The 26,688-nt window shown below is 38.2% G+C and overlaps 1 protein-coding gene across 4 annotated transcripts in view; it reads left to right on the top strand.

The window, feature by feature from the left end:
* Positions 1 to 22,083, top strand: part of PDZRN4 (PDZ domain containing ring finger 4) — a 347,693-nt gene extending 325,610 nt beyond the window's left edge. For all 4 annotated transcript variants that reach the window (XM_032877016.1, XM_032877017.1, XM_032877018.1 and 1 more), the window contains 5 exons: positions 1,515 to 1,613; positions 4,061 to 4,123; positions 11,005 to 11,106; positions 15,631 to 15,747; positions 19,632 to 22,083. In XM_032877016.1, coding sequence (XP_032732907.1) covers positions 1,515 to 1,613; positions 4,061 to 4,123; positions 11,005 to 11,106; positions 15,631 to 15,747; positions 19,632 to 21,158 — 1,908 coding nt within the window. In that variant the 3' untranslated portion in view covers positions 21,159 to 22,083. The remainder of the gene's footprint in view (positions 1 to 1,514; positions 1,614 to 4,060; positions 4,124 to 11,004; positions 11,107 to 15,630; positions 15,748 to 19,631) is intronic.
* Positions 22,084 to 26,688: the final 4,605 nt, after the last annotated feature.

The following is a 26,688-nucleotide window of genomic DNA, read 5'->3' as shown; positions in this document are numbered from 1 at the left end:
TAATGTTGTTTTATCTGCTATCAGCTGTGAAATTATTGGTCACTAGAGCTTATGATAGTCTACCCTTGCTAAGGATTTTCCTATGGTTTATAGCATGTCATTAAAATAAATGGTTATTTTCCAATGACAAGGCCTGCCCGAAGATACAAAATTGAAAGGGAGGCTCCTTCTTCAAATGCAACAGAGTACTCGGGAAAATATCCCCTTGTCTGAAGTTAAGTGAGCTTTTCTTTATTTAGTCCTGGTAGCTATTTCAGATAGTACATGGTTAAATGGATGCTTATTATAATCAAACTTCCTAATCTTCTTTTCATTCACACATGCATGTATACACACACATACACACGAAATCTGTCTCCCATTAAAGAGGAAAGACTGCTTAATTATTGTTTTACAGAAAGTTACAAACACCAGGAAAGATTTGAAATAAAAGCAGCCACCCTTCAGCCTGGATTTGCTGAGTGCCCACACTATGCCTTTCCCTGTTCTAGGACCTGGAGAAACAGCACTAAGCAAGGCAGACAAATTTGCAACTCCCATAGAGCCCGAGTTCCAGAACCCTGATGCAGACTTCTCTTTCCATTTCCATTTTCTTTTTTTTTTTTTTATCTCATCTGATTATTTATCAAAGGGCCTTATATTCTTCATCCAATAGGAGCAAGTTCTCCATGATGAGAACACTAATTTATCTTTTAGTGCTGGGAATTATGTGATTTGTCCTAAAGTCATCTGTTTCTGAAAGTAATACAAGTCTATTTCATTATATAAAAATGAAATACACTGAAATTTATTATTATTTTACTGAACATAAATCTGGAAATAGATTCAATATACATTACCTAAGGACTGACATTTCAAGCCCCTTAGCCATGTGTTTCAGTAAATGTGTTTCCATGTTCATTTACTGCTACATTTTGAATCATTGCTTCTGCTCATATGACTGTTGATGTCTCTCCCTTCAGCCTGGATGAACCCATTTCATTCCAAGGGTTAGAGCTTCTACAAAATAAGAGAAAGCCTTGGCCTGAACTACACAAAACACTTGCTGATTACCATATAGCATAGAACTCCAGAGAAGGATTGACACGGAGCCCAATGTAGTCTTTTTTAATTTGAACTTTGTTTTGTTTTATTAAAATACAAATAAAATCCACAGTAACTCTCAGTATTTTTATGAACATTTTTCTACCTACTTTGAGAGTCTCAAATATCTTACTGATTGATGCATACTTTATACCTCACTGTACAATTTTTAAGCCTTAAGTTTATGATTTGATACCAAAAAAATTGCACTTTTCCACCTGTACAATGAAAATTTGAAACATTGGCTTGAGTATATAGAAATAGACATTGAAGGTACATTTGGATGATTTTGGTAACATAAACTAATTCAAATGTTGGGCAGTAATTATGAAAACCTCCCAAGGCAACCCAGGGAGTATCAGTGAGTTCTCCATTCTGCTGTGGGATTTGTTTCTGAGATAAATGTCGTTCTGTGTGTGTTTTTCTCTCAGGAGGTCGAGCTGTGTCGTGTTAGCAGTCAAGAGAAGCTGGGCCTGACAGTCTGTTACCGAACAGATGATGAAGAAGACACAGGCATTTATGTCAGCGAGGTAAGAAATGCCGAGGAGGGGAGATAGGGGGAGGGAGACTGCAAGTAATGGAGTCAAATGACTCACGATGAGAAAATCCTTGGGAGGCTTGGATGTGAAGAATTGGCTATGTTCCAGTACTTGTCACTTTCAATTAGGAAAGTAAATTATGTTGCCCAAGTAATGTAATTATTATCAGCTTGTTTAATGGGGATGCTTTCACCACAGAATCCCAGTAAGGAAAACTGCAAAAATGGGAGCATTGTCTAAATTTGAATAAATTCCCCTAAGTATGCAGGAAGTCAAGCAAAGTTTCTGATGAGCAAACATTCATCCTTCCATTCATCAGTGCTTTAACAAGAGCATTGACTAATTGTTTTAGACCTAATATCACAAATATTACATATTTAACTCTGCTGGCAGGATTGATACCTTTGAATATCCACAGAATGTATCTGTGAGTTTTTTTTTCAACCCTATAATCAATGTCAGAAAGTGAAGTACGTGTACGTGAAACTCTCTTAGTGTTAATGACTTTGAAAAAAATGTGAAGCAGAATTTATTATTATAGTTGATTTTTTAAGACTCACCAAAGAATCGTTTTGTAAGAAGTAGTAAGGTATAATTTATTTTAATTATATGTACATATGACTGAAAATTATATAAATATATATAGAAACACATAGATGTATGAGTATTGCCTAACTCCTTCCCATATATACCTATACACACACATACACATAATGCGTGTGTGTACATGTAAATGTGTATGTGTGAAAAAGAAGTTAGACAAACTAGATACTAATTAATATCCCATGCTGTTCCAAATGTTCCTGGCCATGATCTTGTCTCACTGAGCTTCAGCTTCCTTGACTAGAAACTTGGTACAACAATGTTTATCTCATTGCTTCTATAGAGGTGTTTAGAATATGGAAAAATAATGTAATCAATGCAATTAGAAAATTACCCAGCTCTATAAACGTAAATGTTACTTTTTATTACTTTAACCAAGAATTTACTGTCTGGATCTTGCATTGAAAAAATCAGAGAATGATTCACTTATACACCTCTTTTAAATGGACAGCTATGGTCATCCCTCCAAATATGGTGAGGAAGTAGGTGAAGAATTTTCTTCTGTAATAGGCACAGAGATACAAATGTCAAAGTTTGGCCTTAGTTTAACCACAGTTCCATAGGCAAAGTTTTAGATTGTGAATAGCTTCTCAGTAGGATACAGTTGATTAATCATACTTCTCTTCCTCTAGTAAGTCTCTATTTACCATTTAAATATGCCCACTTTGGAGCTTAACTTTGTAGGAACAATAAAGAAGCCACAGGAACTGAACATATGTACTTGGAAGGGATATTTTCCTTATGCTTCTTACATGTAATAATAGTGTCTTTGTTCTTGATCGATCACTTAAAATTCACTTATTAGGTGGCACCACCTAATAAGAAAGTAATACGTAACATCTGGATAGGATGAATCAACCTCATACTACACTTGAAATACTTGGCTTAAATTAAAGACTTGATCAAGTAATCTTAAATAAATGGCTTAGTGACATCATTCAAAATATGATAGACAGATTTACCCCCAGTGAACTGTAAGTCATCACTCAAGTTTGGCCCATTAAAATGTTGGTAAACCCCTAATGAAGGCTTAAATCTCTATTTGTTCTAAAATAATTTATAGTTAATACACTTCACCCTATAATTTAGAATCTAGTAATGATCTACATAGGTAACTTTTTTTTCATTTTTTAAGCAACATCAATTATAAATCTCTTTATAAATTAATGTGTTCATGAGACAGAAATTTCTTTAATAAAATGGACTTAGTATAGCTCTCAGCTTTTCTAAAACAGATAAACTAGGATTTAAAGATCACCCTAGTAGAAAGCAAATTTCCTGGGTCCAGAGAATCCTAGAATTAACATCTGCTGAAGATGGTGTCAGCTGAGGACCATGCCTGACAGTTTGGATACAGAAATGAGTGAACCAGATGTTTAAAAAAGAGAAAGAAGAAAGAAGAAGAAGAAAGAAGAAGAAGAAGGAGAAGAAGAAGGAGAAGGAGAAGAAGAAGGAGAAGAAGGAGGAGGAGAAGAAGGAGAATTAGAAGGAGGAGGAGGAGGAGGAGAAGAAGAAGGAGGAGGAGAAGAAAGAAGGAAGAAGAAGAAAAGAGCAAAAAGAACGAAAGAAAGAGAAAAAGGGAGGGAGAGAGAAAAATCATTTTCAAATTAAATTCTGCAGTAGTTCTTTCTAACTTTTTTGTTATTAATTCTAAAATAGTCCACTTACATTTTTTGAAGCAGTGATTTTTATTTAACAGAAAACTTTGGCATGCCTTCTATAAATCAGTAGAGAATTTTTAACCAGGTTACTAAAAATATTTTTTAAGTGATATTTTTAAGTTCCTGGGGGAGTATCGCATAACCAGTTGAAGATGCATGTTTTCTCCATTACAGGTGGATCCAAATAGCATAGCTGCCAAAGACGGCCGAATTCGAGAAGGGGATCGAATTTTGCAAGTATGTGAGATGGTTATTTCCTTTAGTTTCCTACCGTTTGTTCAATAGTTTCCATTTTATTTAGTTTTTTATAAAATGTTAGAGAAAACAATTTGTCTTTTCTAGATAATGGCATCCACAAAACAAACAGCTATTGTTTAAAAAAAATTTTAAGTAAAGATGATACTATTGATTAAGAATTATTGGCTAATAATTAGTAATTAAGGTATCATCTCTGGACTTGGATAACTCAGCTTCACCTCCCAGCTCCACCTCTTACTTTACTCCTCATCCTAAACCGGTTTCCTCATCTTAAAAAATGGTAATAATAAGATATATTGTTGCAAAGGTTAAATGTGAGTATACCTCTGGAGGGCTTAGCACACTGCAATGTAAGTAACAAACATTAACTTCTAGTAGTAAGAGCAACAGCAACACCAGTTACTGCTGCCTCTTCCAGAATAAATTAGGGAAACATGGATTCCTATGTTCCATGAGGACCTGAAAGTCTAGAAGTCTGAAGAAATTTGATTTATGTGAAAATGTAGAGACTGACAAAATTTCAGTTTAATGAGCAAGATAATAAATGGAACATAAGGGGGATGTGGAGCTGGAAAGAATTCCAGGCCAAATTAGAAATGACTTTGAATGCCAAAGTTTGTCTCCTATACCGGCCTCGACCCTCTCTCTCTCCTCTGAGTCCTTTCCCATACAGAGTGCTGCAGAAAGACACACAGCTCCCCAACTTGTGTGTCCAGATTAACCCAAATTTAGAGCCGAGGCTTGAGTTTACTGCTGATCATACAACTACAAAGCTGAGAAGATGACTCACAAGAAAAACTGAGGAAGTTATCAACCGTTCAAATATTCTACATAACTTTTAGACCATATGATGAACCTACAGCTCCCACTTCTCCTTCCTAGATGTGGATGCTTGACGAGTGTTGCTTTGCATTTTAACAAGAATAGATTCAACACTCTGCCTAGAACCAGGACTTCGAAAACAGACCAGATGCCATCCTGGCATTTGGGGCACTCCCCATGCAATTAGGAAGACAGCTGCCCACACAGAGGATGACAATGCAGGGGGCGCTGTCATGGTCACGGCGTGGTGCACTGCCTGGGGCCCTGACCACAGTTATCCTGCCCAGCCTTCTCCTTTTCTTCCCTTTCTGTAGGGCTCCACTCACTGATTCACACCTCTACTGCATACCCTTGCTCCTCTCTAGCTAGATGCTGCAGAACTCGTTTTTCATCAAGGAACCGCTCCTAAGACTCCAGTTAGGAAGGAATAAAAGTATGATTTGCAGTCATTCATGGCCCTACTAATTTTTAGAAAACTTCAAGAATATAACTTGTATTCCTATAGCTCCTTAAGTGGCAACCTGTAGTTAAACAGAGTGGACTGTGTCACAGGCTCTATCAGGGCAAGAGAAAGTGAATCTGGAAACCAAGGCATCGTCTTGTTTGCTACCATACTTTCAGTGTCTTTCTCAATCATGCATGAATAAATGAATGAATGAAACAGGTATTCAGTGGACAGAGTGATAGGATAAATGAATACAATCTGCAGTAAAGCTTTACTGATGTAGCCTCATTAAAAAACAAGGGTACCATTTTTGTGTGCTATCCAGATAATGAAAGCTTCAAACATATTTTATTATTATTACTTTGACTTGGAAACAATTATAAATGTATCATTCACCTTGTTAACATCTACAGTTGAATATACTCAGTTGAAAAGAATATAACCTTCTCATGATGCTCAAGGTCATATTGTGCCCAGCAATCATTACAGGATGCTATAATAACAATAAAATACTCAATGGTTAAAACGTCTGGAAGACTTTGTGCCACAATATGAAATCACCCTGGTTGGCCACATTTTCTGATGTGTTACTTACATTTTTTTTTTGTCACTTTTCTTCTTGCTGCTTCCAGCTGTCATGTCTTCTCTCACCATCTACTCTCCACATCTGACAGCTTCTCCAGCAACCTCACTGGCTCCTTTCCTGATTTCCAGCTAACCACTTTCTCACAAGCTAGATCTACAAATATAGTGGTTAAAATTGCATCAATTCATTCTATGAGTAGAGGTAGATAGAAATAAATCAATTGTATTTTCATATATACATGTTATATGTTTTGATACTTCCTTATTTTCAGCTATATTAGAGGCAGATAAAGTTTTCAGATAAAATATTTGCTGGATAACAAGGCATTCCTTAATGGAGTTGTTCACTGAAGAAACAACGGCAGGATTGACAAAATGCTGTTGTCTGCCTGATTACTTTATATTCAGCAACAAATATGTCACATTTAATGAACAAATACATGTCACATTAAAAAGCCTAGAATTCAAGTCTATTTGCACACATAGGAAACAAAGAGTCTTAAGGGTGATGGTGAAATTATATTAAATAAAACTGTGACAAAATTGTACCTACAGACAAATAGCTCCCATATGGCTGATGAAGAGATTATGGGATACCCTGTAATGAACAATTAATGACTCCTGTCGCAGGGAGATGAGAGGAGGAGAAAGAGAGGATTTACTTCTTATCCTTGGAGTTTCCTGGCTGGCTTTTATTTAAATCAATCTCTTTAGAGCTATTGTGGTTTTAATTTCCTGTTCATGATGACCTAAGGAGAGTACTCCTATGGTCCTGTCCTCATGGTGTAGCTAAAATTTTCTAAAGGTAGTACATTGCGGGTCTGTTAAATGACCTCACCTAGAGACACCACCCACAGGTACTCACACGAGATTGGCCCAAGGTAGGGATTGTACAGAAGAAAAACCATGACCCGGTTTCATGATAACAAGTTTTAACTCTCACATGCTTTTTTCCCTGCAAGCACTTGACAGTTCTGTGTGCTGTGCCATTGCCACAAGCTTGTGGTATCAGATGTAGCCTCAGGAATTCATATGGTGAAGTCCTCTCACAAATTGCAATGCTGAGTGAAAACAGGCTTTTCTGAGCCCCACAGAGGAGGAACTAAAGATCACATACCTCCATGATCAGAGGGCTATATTCTCACTTCCTCCTTGGGACAGTAAGCGTACAGTATTCTATGTCAGCAAACTAATCTCATGTTTGCCAAAAAAGTCGGTCATGTTCCTAAGGATTACTCCCTCCCAAACAAAACCCTGCAAAAACTCAAGCACTGGGGCCATAAGACTCCAACTGAGCTTTCTCTCTCTATCCCTGCCCTACGCATAAACTTGTCCCCAGCTTTTGTTCCTGTACTTTTCTTTTCTGTCCTTTAGATAACGGTTTTCCTCCCATTTCTGTTCTGTCCACCTCTATATCTCTGTATGTTATTCACCTTCCTTCCACACTAAAATATAAGCATACTTAAAGTACATCATGCCTCTTTTGCCTTAGGCTCCTGCATTTTCAAATAAATTCCATAGGTGGTCAGATGCCAAGAATTTTAGTTGCCGACCCACTTCTGGAACATCAATATAGGAAACCTAAAAATTGGCACATTCATGCAAAAAAAAAGCTATATTAAACCATTTCTAGGCTTTTAGGGTCCTGTACACATTTGCACACACACACACACGTACATACACACTCATATGCACATACAGGAGATTGGGCCTAAAGTGAGATTTTGGGTGATTTATTTTTGTAATGCCACAAATCTCTTCTAAGCCAAAGCAATATCTGCTTTGAAATCAATATTTACATAGGGCCATGCACAGAAAATGAGACAAGACATATTCTCTCTGGCACAGTTTTCCCTCATTTATGACAAAAGTTGTATGTTGCCTTTCTCCTGGTTCTCTTTCCCTCTCTTTTCTTAAAATGAAAGCCTTCCATTAAACCGTGGTGACGCACTCACTCACTTATCTCTTCCGTGTGATTCTGAGTCCTTCACCTTTATGTCTGCCTGGTGTTTTCAGGCACAGCAAACCTCTCTCCCACCAGCAATCCTGCCGTATGAGCCATCCTTCAGGAACAAGAGCAAATGAAGGTTGAAAGCTCTATCTGATTCCATTCCTCAGACCTTTTCATTCTTTGCTGAGACCCAAGGCTGCATTTCTTGCCCCAGTATCACTCTGGGTATCAAACTAATGTCTTGAGTTCAATAGGATCTACCAGCCAATTGGCTAAAGTGGCCTTTATTTTGAAAAAGAAACAATAAATTACATTTTAAACCCAGATTTCTGTGGCGAATTCATTTCCTTTCACATTCACATAGGATTCTGAATGGAAATGTGTTTCTATAACATGGGATCTGTCCGTCCAGGAACAAGGACATAACGTTGGGACTGAAGACCATAGCTCTGGTCGTGCGGAGTTCACAGAGAGAGACGAATACCAACCCTAAGGAGACTGCAAATCAAACACACCATATTGTTTCTTGGTGGTTCTCTAGGAGTTAAAAATATATATGAGAGAGATGTCTTTTAAAGTAGAAAGATGTTTGCTACTGTGGATTTAATTCTTGTGCATGAATTTCACTGTATTTGCTTTATTTAGAAGAAAAGAATCTTTACTGAGGATTAAAATATGAACATAAATAATTATAGTAGTAGTCATAGTCATAAGAAGTAACAACAACAAAAATATCAACGGTACCATGTGCCAACTCAGAGCTCTTCCTGGATACCAGGCCCTTGGTTAAACCCGAGATATATTAACTCGTTTAACCCTTACAAGAACACTCTGAGAAAGGCACTATTACCTGCACTTTTTTTTTTTTCAAAGATTTTATTTATTTACTTGACAGAGATCACAAGTAGGCAGAGAGGCAGGCAGAGAGAGAGGGGGAAGCAGGCTCCCCGCTAAGCAGAGAGCCCGACGTGGGGCTTGATCCCAGGACCCTGAGATCATGACCTGATCCGAAGGCAGAGGCTTTAACCCACTGAGCCACCCAGGCACCCCATAGTACCTGCAATTTAATATAGGAAACATAATAGTAACATTAAGTAGACATGAATGAAGAGTATTTAGGTTAATGGTAAGTGAAATGTAGATGAAGAATTTATATGAATATACTTGAATGAAAAAAATAGTGAGCATTAGATTTTGCACAGAAAAGGTGAAGAGAAGCTGTCTGAAAGCACCCAACTCCATCTCCCCAGCATCCAACATGCCTGGTGATGGAGGGAGGATGGACGATTAGGTCCATAATGAATGGACAAATAGATACACTGCAGATATACTATTAAGAATTACTACGAAATGGACATAAGCCCCCAAAGCTCAAAGAAAGTAAACATTTTCAAGTAATTATTTTCAAAGTACACTTCACTGGGGATGGGGAGGTTTAGTAGAATCCACCATGGCCAATTTATCTTTATTTGAGAAAAAGCCTTGGATTCAACATAGAAATAGCTTTTCAGATGTATATTTAAGAAAAACCACAAAATTCCCTTTCCCGTCATTAGTTCTCATTTTGGAATCATAGCTTCTGTTTTCTAATTTGATGAATTTTATTGTGAGTTGCCAAAAGAGGAAATGTGCTTGAAACTTGTAAAAGCTGAATTTCCTGTCTACATATATAAGTGAAAAACAAAGGCAATACTTACTTGATCAGAGTAAGAAAATATATGTTTGAATGATTGCCCCCCTCCCTTTGACTATTACGTATTGTCTGCTTTCTTTGTGCTCCATATGTGTGATAAGAGTCCAGGATTAAGGATCATTTATTGTGGTCCGGAGTTGAGATACCTGGGCTTATTTCAATAATTTTATCTGCCCTCGTGCATCAGCCAAAATCCCAAAGATCCACAAGAAGAAAATAAAATCTTAGCAGTCTAATTCATGCTTTCCAGCAGAAATGCTTAATGAAAGATGTTAATTATTGAAAAATTGGTCAGTATAGCTGCCTTTTCTATGTAATTTATTGAAATAATTAATATTTATTTTAGGCATAATTACTTGACCTCTTGAATTGAAACTTCTTTCTGCACATTTTGATTCTGTACTATATCAAAACCTTCACTGTCCCTGTGGATTTGAACAATCAATAATATAAAATAAATATAAAATATCCAAAGAAAGAAGTTAACTCAGAGCTAAATACATTTGAACATGAAAATGTAGCTTAAAATACAAACTTCAGAAACCTTATTTGCTCTGTCTGTAGAATTTAGAAAAAGGACAAAAGCTATATTTCGAATTCCAGCAGAGTCTTTTTAATCAAAAGTTTACTCAAGCTTGGTTTCTTGCAAAAAGCCATTTTTCCTCTGTGTTTTATTTTTTAACCTAAGTTCACTTAAGAGATGAGCCATAAGATATTTCATTAGTTTTGTTGTTTGAGGAAATGGATAAATCTTAGAAAGAACTGGAGTATTGATATGGACGTTACTGATGAACTGTCCTTCTTTTGATTAGTGAAGCCCTGAAAGATACCCTGAGAGTGACTGGGGCAACTGAGTCAGACCCACACAAATATGAGATGATTAAATGAAAATGCAATCAGCAGTGGCCTGGGAGCACTGCCTGGTGAGAGATAATACCGCAGCTCTCTAATTGGCTCGTAGCAGACGTGCAGGATGACGGATTTCAGATGCGGGATTGCCAGTCCTGCTTCCCCCAGCACTATTATCTCAGAGTGACACTTCCATTACTCTGAGCGGAGAAAGATGAACGTCACCTGTCAGGGGCTGGTTAATTGTGTTGCTAGATGTATGTTGCCAGGGCGCAGGTTGGACATTTATGAACATAACTGCTTCCTCTGATGTCCGCCATCCTTCAGGGATCGATATGGCTCTTACAGTAAGCGCGTAATTGAGTGAAGGCACTTACCACGGAGGGGCTGAAGATGAGCCCATTGTGTGAGTTTCATTGTCCATACATTCACCACAAATGAGCTGATATTTGCCATTTATTGTGTGCAGCATTGTGGAAATGGAAACTAATGTGCCACTTCCATTTGTTTTCTAGATAAATGGGGAAGATGTCCAGAATCGAGAAGAAGCAGTGGCGTTGCTGTCTAGCGATGAGTGCAAGAGAATCGTGCTGCTTGTCGCAAGGCCTGAGATTCAGGTCAGAGCGGACATCGGAAATCTTGAGACTGAACTTGGCATCCATTATTTGCTGTTCTGTATCAACTCAGTACTATGGCTATTGGTAAAGCCAAGTATGCAAAACATAATTAAGAGTCATCTTTCCTAACTTACCAACCTTATCAACTTATCTTTTTGGGGGGAAAAAAAAGAAGAAGGAAGGAAAAATGTACACAAGATGGAACCATTATTCTCTCCTTCCACTTGCAAGTTATTTGAATGAATTCGTAAATGAAAAATGGTTCACTTCACATGATTCTAAATTCTGTCTGGATCCTTGCTTTAGGTCTCTATCTAAAAATACTTAATTGGCATATTAAGGTATCTTGAAAGAATCTCTAACGAGAGAAACATTAGTGCATCCAACTATCAACTTAAATCTTTGTAGAAGAACTTTATCAAATAAAGTGACCCACGTAGCATGGTGTAGTTCCAAGTATAATGAAGGAATTTTTCCCAAGTGTAGTGTGATAAAAACATCTGTCCAGTCAAAAACAAGCAGATAGCTTCTGGAGGAATTGTTTTTTCTATCTTTAACAGTGGGGGATGTCATGAAAGTAAAGGAAAGGTAATGTTGGAAGAAAAGTGCTATGGGTCCTTCTTTTTATATGCTTTTTATAACCCACCACAATGCAGAAAGGACAGCACGTTGTCACCATTCTCTCCATCTGTCAGTCGTTTGAGTGAAGTTCCTTATATCACCATTTGTCTCCCAGGTTATTGATCTGATATTTTTCAAACTCAGTAACTGCATACTATCTATAAATTACATTGAGGAAGTGTATTTCAGTGTCAGACTAAATCCTGACTTGAATATAGTGGTTATAAAAGATCACCCTTTCCGCATATATTCCCTTTATGCCCTTGACCATTCTAAATGGATCCCATAAAGCCTGCTATAGCCCAAGGCAGAGTATAGTTATACAGCTGCGGTCTCGGGAATGGGAGAGAGCCTACACGCCTGGCTGGACTGCCTGTTTAGGAATGAATTTAAGAATACAGAAAATGTATGAAAGTTCACTAATTATGTGGAAGTTTTGCAAACCACTTAGTCTCACTGATCCCATTTTCTTGAAAAAGAACAAAATAAAGGGGTTAAACATATGTTAGTGAAATGCATGGTAAACCGAAGAGAACTCAGGGGTCCTCCCTGTTAGAGAAAAGGTATTTCAATGTCATAATGTGGTTTCCCTTGCCCTTTCCATGTAACTTCTAGAGAACCTCATTAATTTAGAATTAAAGCATTTCCTGAAACTATGCCATAGAACGGTTATAACAGACTGTGGAAAGAATCAAAATTCATGATGTAAGACTAGATCCTGTTAATCATTAATAGAATACATATGCTTGGTAGAACTGGTGGAATTTTCAAATATCTGACTACACTCCTGACCTAACAGAATCAATGTTGGAAGATGAATTTCCAAACAGGACTTCCTCTCCACAGTTGAGAAAAGATGGCTGTCTGACTGCAGGATACTCTGTCCTGTCAAAATCAGGATCTGCTTCAGCCCCTTGATCCTAAAGAAGCCTCATGACACTGGAAGAAAGCTAATTGCATTTAGAAAATCAGATTTCTAGAAAAATAAAGAAAGAAAATGGATCTTCACACCATATTTTAAAAATGTAATTTAAGCAGTACATGCTATAAAATGGCAAGAAAAAAATCCAAGAAAACCTTGCCTTTATATCACCTATATTTTTTATCAATTTTAATGTATCTTATTATGGTATTTTTTGCAAATGAATTTTACTCGTCAAAGTGTGGAAGTTTCTTGTGCACTTTTTCTAGGCGTTTTCCTTTCTTAATATTTCAGATACTCTCTACATTCTTGGAAATGATCTACAGATTTGCTGGGGGCAGTCTTATACATCTGCGCAATATTTTTAAATAACTCATTTCTTTCATTCCCTGTCAACTTTCTTTCATTTTCTTCCTTAGACCATTATAGATATTGCTATTCTGTCCTCTTCCCCTTGGGACATTGGGGCAGAGAGGGCTCTCATAAGAACTTGTAAACACTACTCCAGAGACAATGCAGATAGTTCCTTTCTCTGAAATGGCACGTGTGTTCCACTGCTGTGCAGACAGATCTCCGTTTCATAAAGAGAGCCCCATTTTCCTGCAGGCTCAGCTCCAGGGAAAGGTCCGCCTGAGGCGGAGTCTGAAACTCAGACTACCATGAATGCTTATTTCAGCGGAAAGGGAAATACAAGAGGGAAAGGAGGTGACTCACTCACTGTGCTGTGTATACCTCCAGCCAAAAGACTTGTCGAAATAGATGTAGGCTGACTACAGGTAACACCCAAGGATCTGTGGGATTAGCTAATAAGAAAAGAGTTATAGGAAATCCTTAATTTCTACAGTTTGTTCTCCTTATCTTTCCCACCCCTTCATTTAAATTTCAGAAGACTCTGTTCCATTATTCACTAGCTCTGTGCAAGCAAATATTTTGTTTTGACCTGATTAAAGAAAAATCCCTTGGTGTGCTTATAAAAAGTAACATTTGTAGCTCTACATAATTTCTTTTGGAGTCTGGAGTTTTTGGCTTCATAAAATTTACAAGGGATTAAAAAATGTAAAATTGGTTCACCTGGGTAGCTCAGTGGGTTAAGCCTCTGCCTTCAGCTTAGGTCATGATCTCAGGGTCCTGGGCTCGAGCCCCAAGTCAGGCTCCCTGCTCAGGGGGAGCCTACTTCTCACTCTCCCTCTGCAGCTCTCCCTGCTTGTGCTTGCATGCAGTCTGTGTGTGTGTGTGTGTGTGTGTGTGTGTCAAATAAATAAATAAAATCTTAAAGAAAAAAAGGATGTAAAACTTAAACAATTATAAACTGAATTTGAATTTTTAGTCAGTTTAATTTTCATAGTTCATCTGCATATCAAAGTCAGTGAGGTAGAACTTGGTTATTCAGGCTACATTAAGATAAATGAGGATGAGTAAATGTGTCTGCACTTTGGCCTCAGTCAAATTTGAGTAATTTAAATTCTAGGCAGCCTGTAATAAATATCAAGAAACTTACAACTACCTTCATATTAAGGAATATGAAGCATATATGCGAATGCATTTTCCAGTGCAACTTAATGTCCTCTCAGAGTTTGTTTTCTTTTCAAGTGTTACAGTTTCATTTACCCTTAAGAGCTTATTTTGCCATTGCTGGGTGGTGAAAATCCCTCAAACTACAGCTGAGCCTTGAACAATGCAGGGATTTAGAGAGCCAAAACCCCCACCCAGTCAGAAATTGGCCTGTAACTTCTGACTCCCCAAAAACTTAACTGCTAGTAGCCTACTGATGATCGGAAATCTTACGAATAACATAAACACTCCAATAACATATTTTTATATGTCACATGTATTATAGACTATTCTTACAGCCTAGTAAGCTAGAGAAAAAAAATGTTATTAAGAAAAGCATAAGGAAAAGAGATTTAGAGTACTGTACTGTATTAAAAAAAAAAATCCGCATGTAAGTGGACCCACGTAGTTCAAACCCCTGTTGTTCAAGGGTCAACTATATTGTCAATTTCGGCTCATTAGAAAGCTGCTGTTTCTTTTAACACAGAGTAAAACAGAACATGGACCGTAATTCAGTTAATTTAATCAGCATAGACAGCTAATTTATGTAATCCAGCTCCAGAAATCCACTTTGAGGCAAATTATCTGTATTGACTGTCAACACTCATCATTTTAGCAAGGTTTCCCACTTCACTTTGTATTGAGAAGCCGAAAGGATTTATTCAGTTTAATTTGTGTAAGACTCCCACCAGAATACTTGGATCCTGAGCCCACAAACAAAACCCTGCGTGCTCCACACTGCTCCACTCCCTTTAGATGCAACATCTCAGATATATATATTTTTTTGCAATTCGACCTAAAAAATGAATCAAAATAGACATGGCATAGCCTTACTTTTTTTTTTTTTTTTGAGAAGAATATTTTAGAATTTTTCTGTTCTTCCCCCCAGATCAAATAAATGTCTGTGTTTGTGGCGTGCAGCCATCTTGTTAACTTGGAAGCCATCTGCCTAAAGATAAAAAAGCAGGATGAGGGTAGCATCGGTGTGTTCTGGGGGTGGGGAACACTTTGTATGCAGTCTCATTGGGGGTTGTTGTTAAGGAAAAAAGCCCAATTGTCTCATGGCCCTATTAGTACCTTTGCAGTGCTTTAATACGGGCACTGTTGGAGGTAATGAGCGTGACAGCTGTGGATTATGCAATATGCTTTTCATATATTCTGAAAGACGGTAATGTTCTATGCTGTGAGATCTACTTGGTTATGAGAGAAAATCTGTAGCTCTGTTTCAGGAAAGGATAAAAGGCATCTGCGTCCAATTTTTTTTTTAATCACCTTTTCTTCCTTCTGAGAGGTGAACTTACTAGAGGCTGGTATTCTGAAGAGAATCATTATCATAAAAGGAACTGGTCAGGCATCGCCATTTAAGTTTACCCTCTTTTAGCATGAGCTCGCACTAAACTAATGTAATGTACTAATGTATTCTTTTGCAGCTGGATGAAGGCTGGTTGGAAGATGAAAGAAATGAATTCTTAGAGGAGTTAAACTTAGAGATGCTGGAAGAACAGCATAATGAAGCAATGCAGGGCACAGCCAACGAGGTGGAGCAGGTACGGCCAACGACTTGACCTACATCATTTGAAACGTTGCTGTTTTTTTTTTTTTCTTAATATAGAACCATAAATGGAGTAAAAACAAAATCAAAGGGTTTGATCAAACACCTCTGTAATGGTAATTTTTCTAGAGCAGATGGGCATCTCAAATGAAGCAGAGGGAATAAATACAATGTTTTTCTATTAAGATCTTTCTAGCTTGGAAAGCTTAGGGACCATTGTTGCCAGAGTACAGCAAGATTCAAATGTTGACCCGGGCACTGTTCGACCTCATTCAGAAATTTAAAGGCAAAAATATGCGTTGCTTTTCAATATGCCAGCCAGAGAGAAACTATATTCCATGAGCTACCCCCCTCCCCAAAATTAATTTTATAATTTAAAATATTAATGTGTCTATTTGAATAGTTAGGCAAGTATAAGACGATGATGACATGATGTAAGCCATCACTCTTATTTATGTTTGTGGTATCATGGCCCTACCTATGTACTTCTCAACAGGAGTCGCACTATTTGAGATCATTGATATCATCTCGCCTTAGGGTCACATAATCATTCAGCCAAAAATGCTGAGCTCCTCATGTGTCCCAAGCACCACACTTGATCCTGAGCATACAAATTAAAATGAGCAAAGTTTTTGCTCTTAATTAATTCACTGCTGGTGCAAGGTTACAGAGGGGCCTGTAGCAGACTGAGTCTTGGTACTCTTTTGTGATTGTCGTTGTTCCTATGGGTAAAAACAAGATCAGTGTATCCGAGATTTTTTTTTTTTTTAGATTTTTTTTTTTTTTTATTTATTTGACAGTCCGAGATCACAAGTAGACAGAGAGGCAGGCAGTGAGAGAGAGGGAAGCAGGCTCCCTGCCGAGCAGAGAGCCCGATGCGGGACTCGATCCCAGGACCCTGAGATCATGACCTGAGCCGAAGGCAGCGGCTTAACCCACTGAGCCACCCAGGTGCCCAGACAAGATCAGTGTATCCGAGATTTTTTATGTTGAGTTCATGTCAGTCATCTGCCTGGTATAATTTCGTGAACGCTTCTGCTGTCAGTTTATAGGATTATCCTTATCCTTATCACCCTGGTCTCAACATGAATTCTTAACACATTATAAAAGATAGTTTTTTGGGTGTTTTGTTGTGGTTTTTTTTTTTTTAAATAGTTTTTTTAAAAATCCTGGACAGTTGCACTTAGGGACATGAAGCACAAACATCTGATCACTTTACCAAGCTGCACGATGGAAAATATGGCCATGTTAGCTTTCCACAACAGAGATGGATGCATGTGTGTATGGGCACAGGCCCGTATATTAAATAAATCATTTCGTCGCAGACTAAGTGTCAAAGCCATGTGTGCTCTACTCTGTGCTGAGCACAGACGCTCATTGGCCAGTTCACAAACTGTAGTTCATGCTCACGAGCAATGTTGCTACTGTGGTGATTGCTTTTCAATATAGGTAAGACAGATGGAATTTTTATGTATGACTTCAACGCTGGCCACAAATAAAGATATTTTTTGGTGGCAGCTGCTGGTTACAAGCAAGAAAGTCCTTGCTTCAGGCTTTTTCTCTCTTAGATACAAAATGTGACCTGATACAGAATTGACAGGGGGATGTTGGAATAAAGAAAGAAGGGAGAAACCTGTCCAGGTGAAGTGATATGGTGTCAAATGCTGCCTACTCATCAGACGTAATACAAATGCTAGGTCTTTTGAGGTAACACTAGATGTCCCTGAGGTTAGATTTTCATTGTGTGGAAATTTTTCTTCTGCATGAGACTGAAAACTGATAAGAAGGACAGAAACCTTTAAAAGTCTGTGCCCTAATAAACAATAATACTACATGAGAAATGTCTTGGTAGAAGCATTGCCTGTCACCATAATAATTCCATAGGGAAAGGATAAATGAGAAAGGGGCATTATATTAGAAACTAGGAAGTCTAGGTTTGGGAATGGAAAACGCTTTTTTTATTTTCATACTTGCTTATAAACCAGTGACTAAAGAAAAGGGAATTTGATTAAAAAAAGAAAACGTATATCTGTACTTCAAAACTAAAATCCATGTACACATGAAAGTTTCACTTCCCATACTATCCTTGGTGTTAGGGTTGCTGTTGACACATTGTGGAACACCTCCCCTGGCATAATTTATCTATATCCTTGGCACTCCACATAAAAAGACTAAAAAAAAAAACAAAAAACAAAAACAAAAACAAAAAACACTAGCTTTTTTTATATTTTTAAACTCATTGCTGTTGAAAAAATATAAGTGTAAATAATGTGGTGTATCCACTCAGATGTCCAATATCAATAATAACCTCTGGAGGGGCTATGGCAAGTGTGAATGTCACCACATCAGATTTCTATTGTCAGCTTATAAGCAAGGACCATACAAATATTTCAAGCGCTCCACTGTTAATCACAATTACTTATTTAGAATATTATTTTTTTATCAATATGACATATAAAATTTCAACATATTTTCAAAAAATGAGGAAAACTATTTTAGGGAAAGACAGGGAATCCTTAAATAACATTATACATGGTCATGTTCTCTCCTCTGCAGTTTATGTGATGTTTTGTTCTGCTTTCTGTGGGAGAAAATAAAGCAATTTTCTTGATAGACTCTTTCACGTCTGTTTTTTAATACCTTTTCTCATGCTTTCTGTCCTTCTTTAACACTAACAGACTTAATTATATTTAATTGTATAATTACACCTGCTAGAGGGAAATATTTACATAAAATGGTAAGTTTACATATAAAGGAAATACAATGTAGAAATTGCCATGTAGACTTGTATATGATACATGATGGAGGAAAAAATAATTTTACCCTCTTCACAGAGAAAGAATTACATAAGCATCCTCTTAGGATAGCAACAGTGAATTGTTCTACATGAAAGCTGTAAACTATCAAGGAATAAAGTGTACATATGAGTCCGTATTCACAAATATGTCAAAAATATATTTTTGTGATACAATGCCCTTGTCTGGCAATCAGTGCTTCTCCGATTTTCATGAGAACTGCCACTTTACTCTGAGAAGAATAAAATTCACATCTGAAGGAAGTTCCGGTTGAGAGTAGAAAAATACTTTTAAGTAACCCAAAGCAGTCCTGAGATGATTTTGTTGCTTTTGAGCAATGTGATCTGGAGAGGCACTGAGGTCAGGGTACCTATGCAGGAAATGGCATCCCGGACATGGAAGAAATCCTGATTCTGGGGAATAGCACTGGCCTTTTCTACCTCTCTCTGAGTCACTCATAAACTGATTCCATCTGGGCTTAAAGTTCCTCATCGATAGAAAGAAGGACCGAGGCTTCAGTACTAACCTATCCCTGCGATACTGTGCTGTCTGACTTACCATAACCAGTGTGTCATAGATCAGCGAAGTTTCTTCTGAGCTTGAAGTTCAGGGAAAAAATCCTCATAATAAGGTGACTTGGCTTCAGAACTCCAGGCCTCCACACTGCAGAAGACCATTTAGACCACCTGTCTCACTCATCCTTTTCTGTGTTACCACCTCAGAGACTCATACAATCACCTCATTTACACAACTTCCTGCCAGTTTTCCAAGTAGGAGAGAACCTTAACGTAAGAATCACTTATTAAAATGTGGCCTATTTAACCCCAAGTCAAGTCTCTAAGCAGTTTTGGTTTTCTTTATTTCAGTTCATAAAAAGCTGCCTTGAGCGAAATGTCTTTATTTCTGAAATGGTTAAGGGTACTAAAATTGGAACCTCTTTCTAGGAACCACATCTTTGCCAAGAAGCATCATTTTTTTCAAGCAAGTTTTGCAACAACCTGTGTTTTGTTTTGTTTTTTGTTTTTTTTTTTTTGTTTTTTTTAAATAACGGGTTTTGTTTGATCTCTGCACTTTATTTTCTCAGCCAAAAAAACAAGAAGAAGAAGAAGGCACAACAGACACGGCAACATCGTCCTCCAACAACCATGAGAAGGACAGCGGGGTAGGGCGCACGGATGAAAGCTTGCGGAATGATGAGAGCTCAGAGCAGGAGAACGCAGCCGAGGATCCCAACAGCACATCTTTGAAGAGCACAAGAGAGCTGGGGCAGAGCCAAGACACTCTGGGAAGCGTTGAGCTTCAGTGCAACGAGAGCTTCGTGTCTGGCGAATACATTGACTCCGACTGCCTTGGCAACCCGGACGAGGAGTGTGAAAGATTCCGACAGCTCTTGGAGCTCAAATGCAAGATTCGAAACCATGGAGAGTATGACCTGTATTACTCGAGCAGCACAATAGAATGCCATCAAGGGGAACAAGAGGGAGTGGAGCACGAGCTACAGTTGCTTAACGAAGAACTAAGAAACATTGAACTGGAGTGCCAGAATATCATGCAGGCGCACAGGCTCCAGAAAGCGACAGACCCGTATGGAGACATCTGGGCTTTGCACGATGGAGGATTCCGGAATTATAACACCAGCATGGATATGCCACGGGGGAAACTAGACGACATCATCGAACACCCAGAGAAGTCGGACAAGGACAGTTCCAGTGCTTACAACACAGCAGAAAGCTGCAGAAGCACCCCACTCACTGTGGACCGTTCCCCTGACAGCTCCCTTCCCAGAATGATCAACCTCACCAATAAGAAAAACCTGAGAAGCACAATGGCCGCCAGTCCGTCTTCTTCCGGACAGAGCAGTAAAGAGTCGACCTCCACCAAAGCCAAAACCATCGAACAAGGCTGCAGCGCGGAGGCCAAGGAGAAGATTTCCGAAAGCAGCAAGGTTTCCGAGCACGAGAAAACCAGCAGCGAGCACATCCCTTACCTCTCTCCTTACCACAGCTCCTCCTACAGGTACGCAAACATCCCAGCACATGCCCGCCATTATCAAAGCTACATGCAGTTAATTCAGCAGAAATCCGCAGTCGAGTATGCGCAGAGCCAGCTGAGTTTAGTGAGCATGTGCAAGGAGCCCCAGAAGTGTTCCGAGCCCAAGATGGAATGGAAGGTGAAAATCCGGAGCGACGGGACGCGGTACATCACCAAGAGACCGGTGCGAGACCGGATTCTGAGGGAACGTGCCTTAAAGATCAAGGAGGAGCGCAGTGGCATGACGACGGATGATGACACCATGAGCGAGCTGAAAATGGGCCGCTACTGGAGCAAAGAGGAGAGAAAGCAGCACCTGGTTCGCGCCAAAGAGCAGCGTCGGCGCCGGGAGTTCATGATGCGGAGCCGCTTGGAGTGTCTTAAGGAGAGCCCCCAGAGTGGCAGCGAGGGCAAGAAGGAGATCAACATCATTGAACTGAGTCACAAAAAGATGATGAAAAAGAGAAACAAGAAAATTTTGGACAACTGGATGACAATCCAAGAACTGATGACCCACGGGGCCAAGTCTCCTGATGGCACCCGGGTGCATAATGCCTTTTTGTCAGTCACCACTGTATGACCGAATGAATGGGATGCAACTGATTTTAGGAGGGTGCTACCAGTTTGGGTAGAGTATGATTGCCTCGTTCAATGTGGCATTTTTATATATATTTTGTGACTCTTTATAGTTTAAATTTTTTGTAAGCAAAAATACCTGGTAATTTTTCATTTGTTTTTCATATGCTGGTACCTTCTTTTTGGCTGAGATCTTTCTTTAACTTGTGATATATTCGTATTACTCATTTATATATATATAAAAAAACTAACAAAAGGAAAGAAAACAAAAAAAAGCTTGAACAGAAATACTGAGGAGCCAATTAATTTCCTATTTTAATGTATCTATTGTAAGTTAAGATCTGGATTTATTTCTCTAGTTTACTTATTTTCTACTTTAAAAACAACTCAATGCCAAAACATTTCTATGCTTGCTTCTTGGCATAATACGTATTAAAATCAACCCTGTTAATAAATCATGTGCCACATCTTGTCTTATACGTAAAAACCACCTCTTTTTAATAGCCCGTTGTACATTTAACACATAAATGGCCGTTGTCTTTGTCTCAGTGAAGTGTAGGTGGACAGTCTTCCTGTGGTATGTAGTGACATTGGTCATGTAGCTAGATAATTGTGGCAATTGTGATGATAAATAAATTATTGATTATCCTTAAGAAAAGTTATCAAGGAGTGTTTTATTTTCATTGTCCACTATGGCTACCAGATTTCAAATTAGTTATATATGTATACTCCTTAGAAGACTCCTAATTGTGGATTATAAAATGTGTACATTTTCTATCACTTTTTTCCAATAAAACTATCTTGAAATACTTACCGTAAGTCATCGCATCACATATTCTTACCAAGATTCAACTAGATAATATATGTAGAGCATCCAACAGATGTTAACTAAACACCCCCTGGCCTGCCACCCATGAAAGGTAAAGCCAGGAAGAATCTACGGAAGCACATGGAGAGGGGATCAGTGAAGTGTCTGAAATGTTTATAATGGCATAAGTGTATTAGTTGGCTTGAGGTGTCATAACAAAATATCCTAGACTGGGTAGCCTAAACAACTGGAATTTATTTCTTACGGCTCTGGAGGCTGGGAAGTCCAAGATCAAGGTGCTGGCAGATTCAGCACTTGGTGAGGGCTCTGTTCCTGTCTTGCAGATAACCACCCTCTCCCTCTGTCTTCAGGTGGCAGAGACATAGAAAGGAAGTTGTCCACTGTCTCTTCTTATAAGGGCACTGAACCCCTCAAAAGAGCTCCACCCTCATGACTCCATCTAAACCTAATTATTTCCCAAAGGCCCCATCTCCAAATACTCTCACACTGGAGGATAGAACTTATGCAAAATATGAGATTTAGGGGGACACAATTCACTCTATAGTACTACATGCATTCTTTTAGTTGATCATTTGGGAATAAATTTGGGGGAATCATCTTTTTGAGAATTTCCAGCATAGTCAACTATAAATGCCTTAAATGTCAGTTTATGAAAAAGCGAGCTTGCTAGATTACCAGGTTCTTTAAATCTAGCTTCGTCATAAAAACCACATATATGTCGATCATGGCGCCTCCAGAGTAAAGACCAAATCAGCCATGTATATGCAAACATGATTTTGATCACATTTTCATTCAACCCAAGAGATGGTTGGAGACACAACATCTGAATATTTCTGAAGCTCCTTTCTTATTTAAAAACCAACAGTGGCTTCTTACTCCCTTTTGAATCAGACTCTGATGCCTTGGCCGTATGTTCCAGGTCCTTCATTCCCTTACGCACTTTGCCTCCTGTCCTCCTTTTCAGGTCTTCTCTGAGTTTATTCCTGGCTTCCTGTTTCCACTCTAGTTATCTTATACTATTCTTCTGTCTGGGGTTCCTGTGCCAAATTCTACACTTCCCTCAGAGTGTAATCACACAGACATTTTCTCTTTGGAGAAAATGGCTGTCTCTTTTGATGACACCAGTTTTTCTCAGCATTTTGGCATGCGCTATGATGCACCTGCGGTATTGTTTTACCTTCGTTTTTTTAATCCTGTTATTTGAATCACATAAGTAGAATGTAATGTCTCCCTGCTTGGATTTTAAGTTCATGGAGTTTGGCCCTTGTGTCCCCATTCTGTCTTTGTAAACCTCTGTAGAATGCCATTTGAATAATAATGAATGCTGGTTGAATTAAATTATTGTATTCATTTATCTCTCTCTCCACATATTGGTCCTTTTGTTACTATTTTCCTTACTCTTCTAGCTTTCCAAGTTCTTATCTCCTTAAGGGTTGTTACAGAGATGGAAAAAAAAATGGAACTTAATTACATACAATAAAAACCTGGACTCAGAAATTTTAAGATAAGTAATGTTAATAGCAATCTAAGGCAACTGAAAATTTCATCACTTCCAACTTTAGCCATTGTTAATACAATCACTAAGACTACTCTGAATGCACCTGGAGTTTTTAAAATAAGAATGTCTATATTAAAAGCTCAGTTCTTTCCTGACCTAATGCCTGTGGTTATTGTTTCTCCTCTTGACATAGCTGGGTTTAAATATTCACTGTATTCAAATTACTCCTATAGATAAATATGATTTGGAACCAACATGTAGATTTTTCCAGAAGGAACGTGGACACATCTCACAGAATGCAGTGTTTCCAAAGTTACCATTTTAATTTTATTTTTATTAAGGCCAAGTGTTCTTGCCAATTTTTAAAAAATGTGATGTTGGTATTTTTCATGTCTGTGTTTATACATTCTACAAATTGAGAAATGTCTTTTTCAAAAATCAGTGAATATCTGGAACTGTTACGTTTTTATCTTTCTACGTAACCTCTCTTTGTGCTAAACATGTTTTTCTAGTAAATGAATAATAAATCTGTTGCTCAGCAAAAAAAAATAATTGCTTATATGTGGGATATTTTATTTCAGTTCAGAAGAAATATGTGAGTGTAAAGAAGAAAAATATTTTCCTTGGACAAACCTTTGAAATTCCATATTTTATTGTCTTTTATACTCAAGATGTGACAGAAATTGGTGTTAGGATCCACATGTGACTGATCTAGGGGGTGGAAAACAATGCATATCTCTTCGCGACATACCATGAAGAAGGCTATTGTGGCTATCTTCTTTTGTGCAGATTGTCCTTCTCTGAAGACCTAACGTAGGCTGGGGGAGAACTCCTATAACGTAGGCTTTCCGCAGCTGTCTACTGACTTAATCCATGTCTTATTGGTGTGTCTAAATCTTCCACCCAAACACTTTCCTTTTATCCCTCCAATGAGCTTCTGCTCTCTGCTTCAAATTCTTTGCTTTGTGCTGGACACCATTGTTCACCTTCTCTTTCATGCTTATCACCTAAATCTGCTCAAATTTCTCTTATACCTGGTCAGTCACAAAGCAATGTGTTATTTTTTTCTTCAAAATGAGTCAAGCTATCTTTGGAACCCTAGAACACCTTGGGCTGGACTGTCACTGCTTTGTGCCTAATTACTTCAGCATGTCTCTACCTGGTCTCCCTGTGTGTCCTTTCCTATCTATCCTACATACGGTGGCAACACTTGACCTCCTAAATGTCACTTCACTCACTTGCTTAGATACCTTCTAGAGTCTTTTCCTGAGCATGGGATACAGTCTGAGTGCCTGAGACTATCATCTAAGGACTTCCATAATTTAACTTCAACCTGTTTTTCCACCTGATCTCATACTTCTTTCCAGGGAGGGACTTCCAACTCAGACCTCAGGAAACGTGTGCCTGGGGTAGATGAATAATTTGATCTCCTTCAAACTAATATTATTTAAAGTCTAATTAAATTTATTTTCTATGAATTAATAATTATTAATTAATATCCATTAGTTTTCTATTACTAATCATTAATATAACTGGTGCAATATAACTAATATGATAGCATCATAATTATTACTAAATAATTTTTATTAATTTTTATTTAATAAAGGACACTGCAACAGGTTCTCTGACTAATTCACTTCTAAAAAAAGAAAAACAGTTTAAAAAAAAAGTTTCCCCCCGGCAAATTATTTCTCACTTATTGGAAGTTTTGTTCTTTTTTCAGTTTTCTATCACTCTTTTCAGAATGTATGTGTTTGGAAGTACATTAAAGGACTTGGACTTTAGACAGAACAAACCATTTCCCCCTATAAATATGCTTGATATAGTTTCAGAATTTCAGTGAGTACTGACTACAGGAAGGCACTGACAAAAAATAATTGACCAAGGGGTGCCTGGGTGGCTCAGTTGGTTAGGCAACTGCCTTCCGCTCACATCATGATCCCGGAGTCTCTGGATCAAGTCCCACATTGGGCTCTCTGCTCAGCAGGGAGTCTGCTTCTCCCTCTCTCCCCTCTCATGCTCTCTCTTACTTGCTCACTCTCTCAAATAAATAAATAAAATCTTAAAAAAAAAAAATTGACCAAGATAGTCACCTAGTGAGGAGAACTTTGATATTTTTCTGTTCTTTTCTTTTTTGCTCTTTCCAATCAAGTGGCTGCCCTTCCCAACCAAGGCTGAGCCAGTTCACATGGCCACACCACTATGCTTTTGCTTTAGTCAGACACACCTCCCCACAGGTTTTCAAACACACCATTCTCATTTCCAACATCACTCTTTACTTACTGTATTTTGCGAGTCAGACAAAACCTTCTCTTTTACCCCTGTCCATCCTTCCATCGATATTTATTTCCTATCTTCCCATCTCTCCAGGAGACCTGCTCTAACTCTTTCTAGCCGCACTCTTATTTCTAAACACTCATAGATGATATTGTCTTAACACACGCTTGGCTTTCTACCCCACAGAGTCTACTACTTTTTTCCTATAATGTGTCTGTCATGAGTATAGTGTATTGCACTATTAGTCACCTTTGGCACATATGTCCTTCTGGCATTTCTTCTGTTTTACCCAACAGCAGCTGCTCAGGATTTTGGGTGCCATGCATTTTTTAACACATCCTAGTCAATGGTGTTGTATTGCAAAAAAGAGTTGCTTCTGGGTTCATGGACCATCTCTAAGCTAGAGTCCTGCTCATTGTTCAATATCCCACTACATATTTTTAACTTCTTACTATCTACTACTTACTTTCTGCCTCCCCACTCAGCCACTTACCAAGTTTGTATTCGCAGGCAAGTTACTGAAGCTTGCCACTGCTTAGTATAGTGGAGATCATTATAGCCTCTTTCATACATTGAGAATTAAATGGATTAATACATATAAAGAAGCTAGATAAGTACTGGCACAGAGTGTGCACTCAAGAGATATTAACTATTATTTTTACTTAGAGGTGATGTGTATCACATGCGGCTGATAACACCACAAATTCCTCAGCTACTAAGCCCTAGATCTCGGAAGCAAACTCGTGATAGTCTGCCCCCAAAGTTTCTCTTCCTTCCACTGCTTTCAGCCTCCCAATAAATTAGAGATGGACTTTAGAATTAATAGCAACTTGTTCACGAAGCTCCATAAGTTCTGCTTCAAACAGGAGTCCAGACAGTTGACACCATTTTCTTTGTGTCATCAAATGTCATCAAAGCGACTTTCTTTGC

This window comes from Lontra canadensis, unplaced genomic scaffold (assembly GCF_010015895.1).
Source record: "Lontra canadensis isolate GAN:19392208 unplaced genomic scaffold, GSC_riverotter_1.0 scaffold59, whole genome shotgun sequence".
NCBI classification, from domain to species: Eukaryota; Metazoa; Chordata; class Mammalia; order Carnivora; family Mustelidae; genus Lontra; species Lontra canadensis.
The sequence above is the reverse complement of the archived record's forward strand: the minus strand, read 5'-3'. Positions and strand labels throughout refer to the sequence as shown.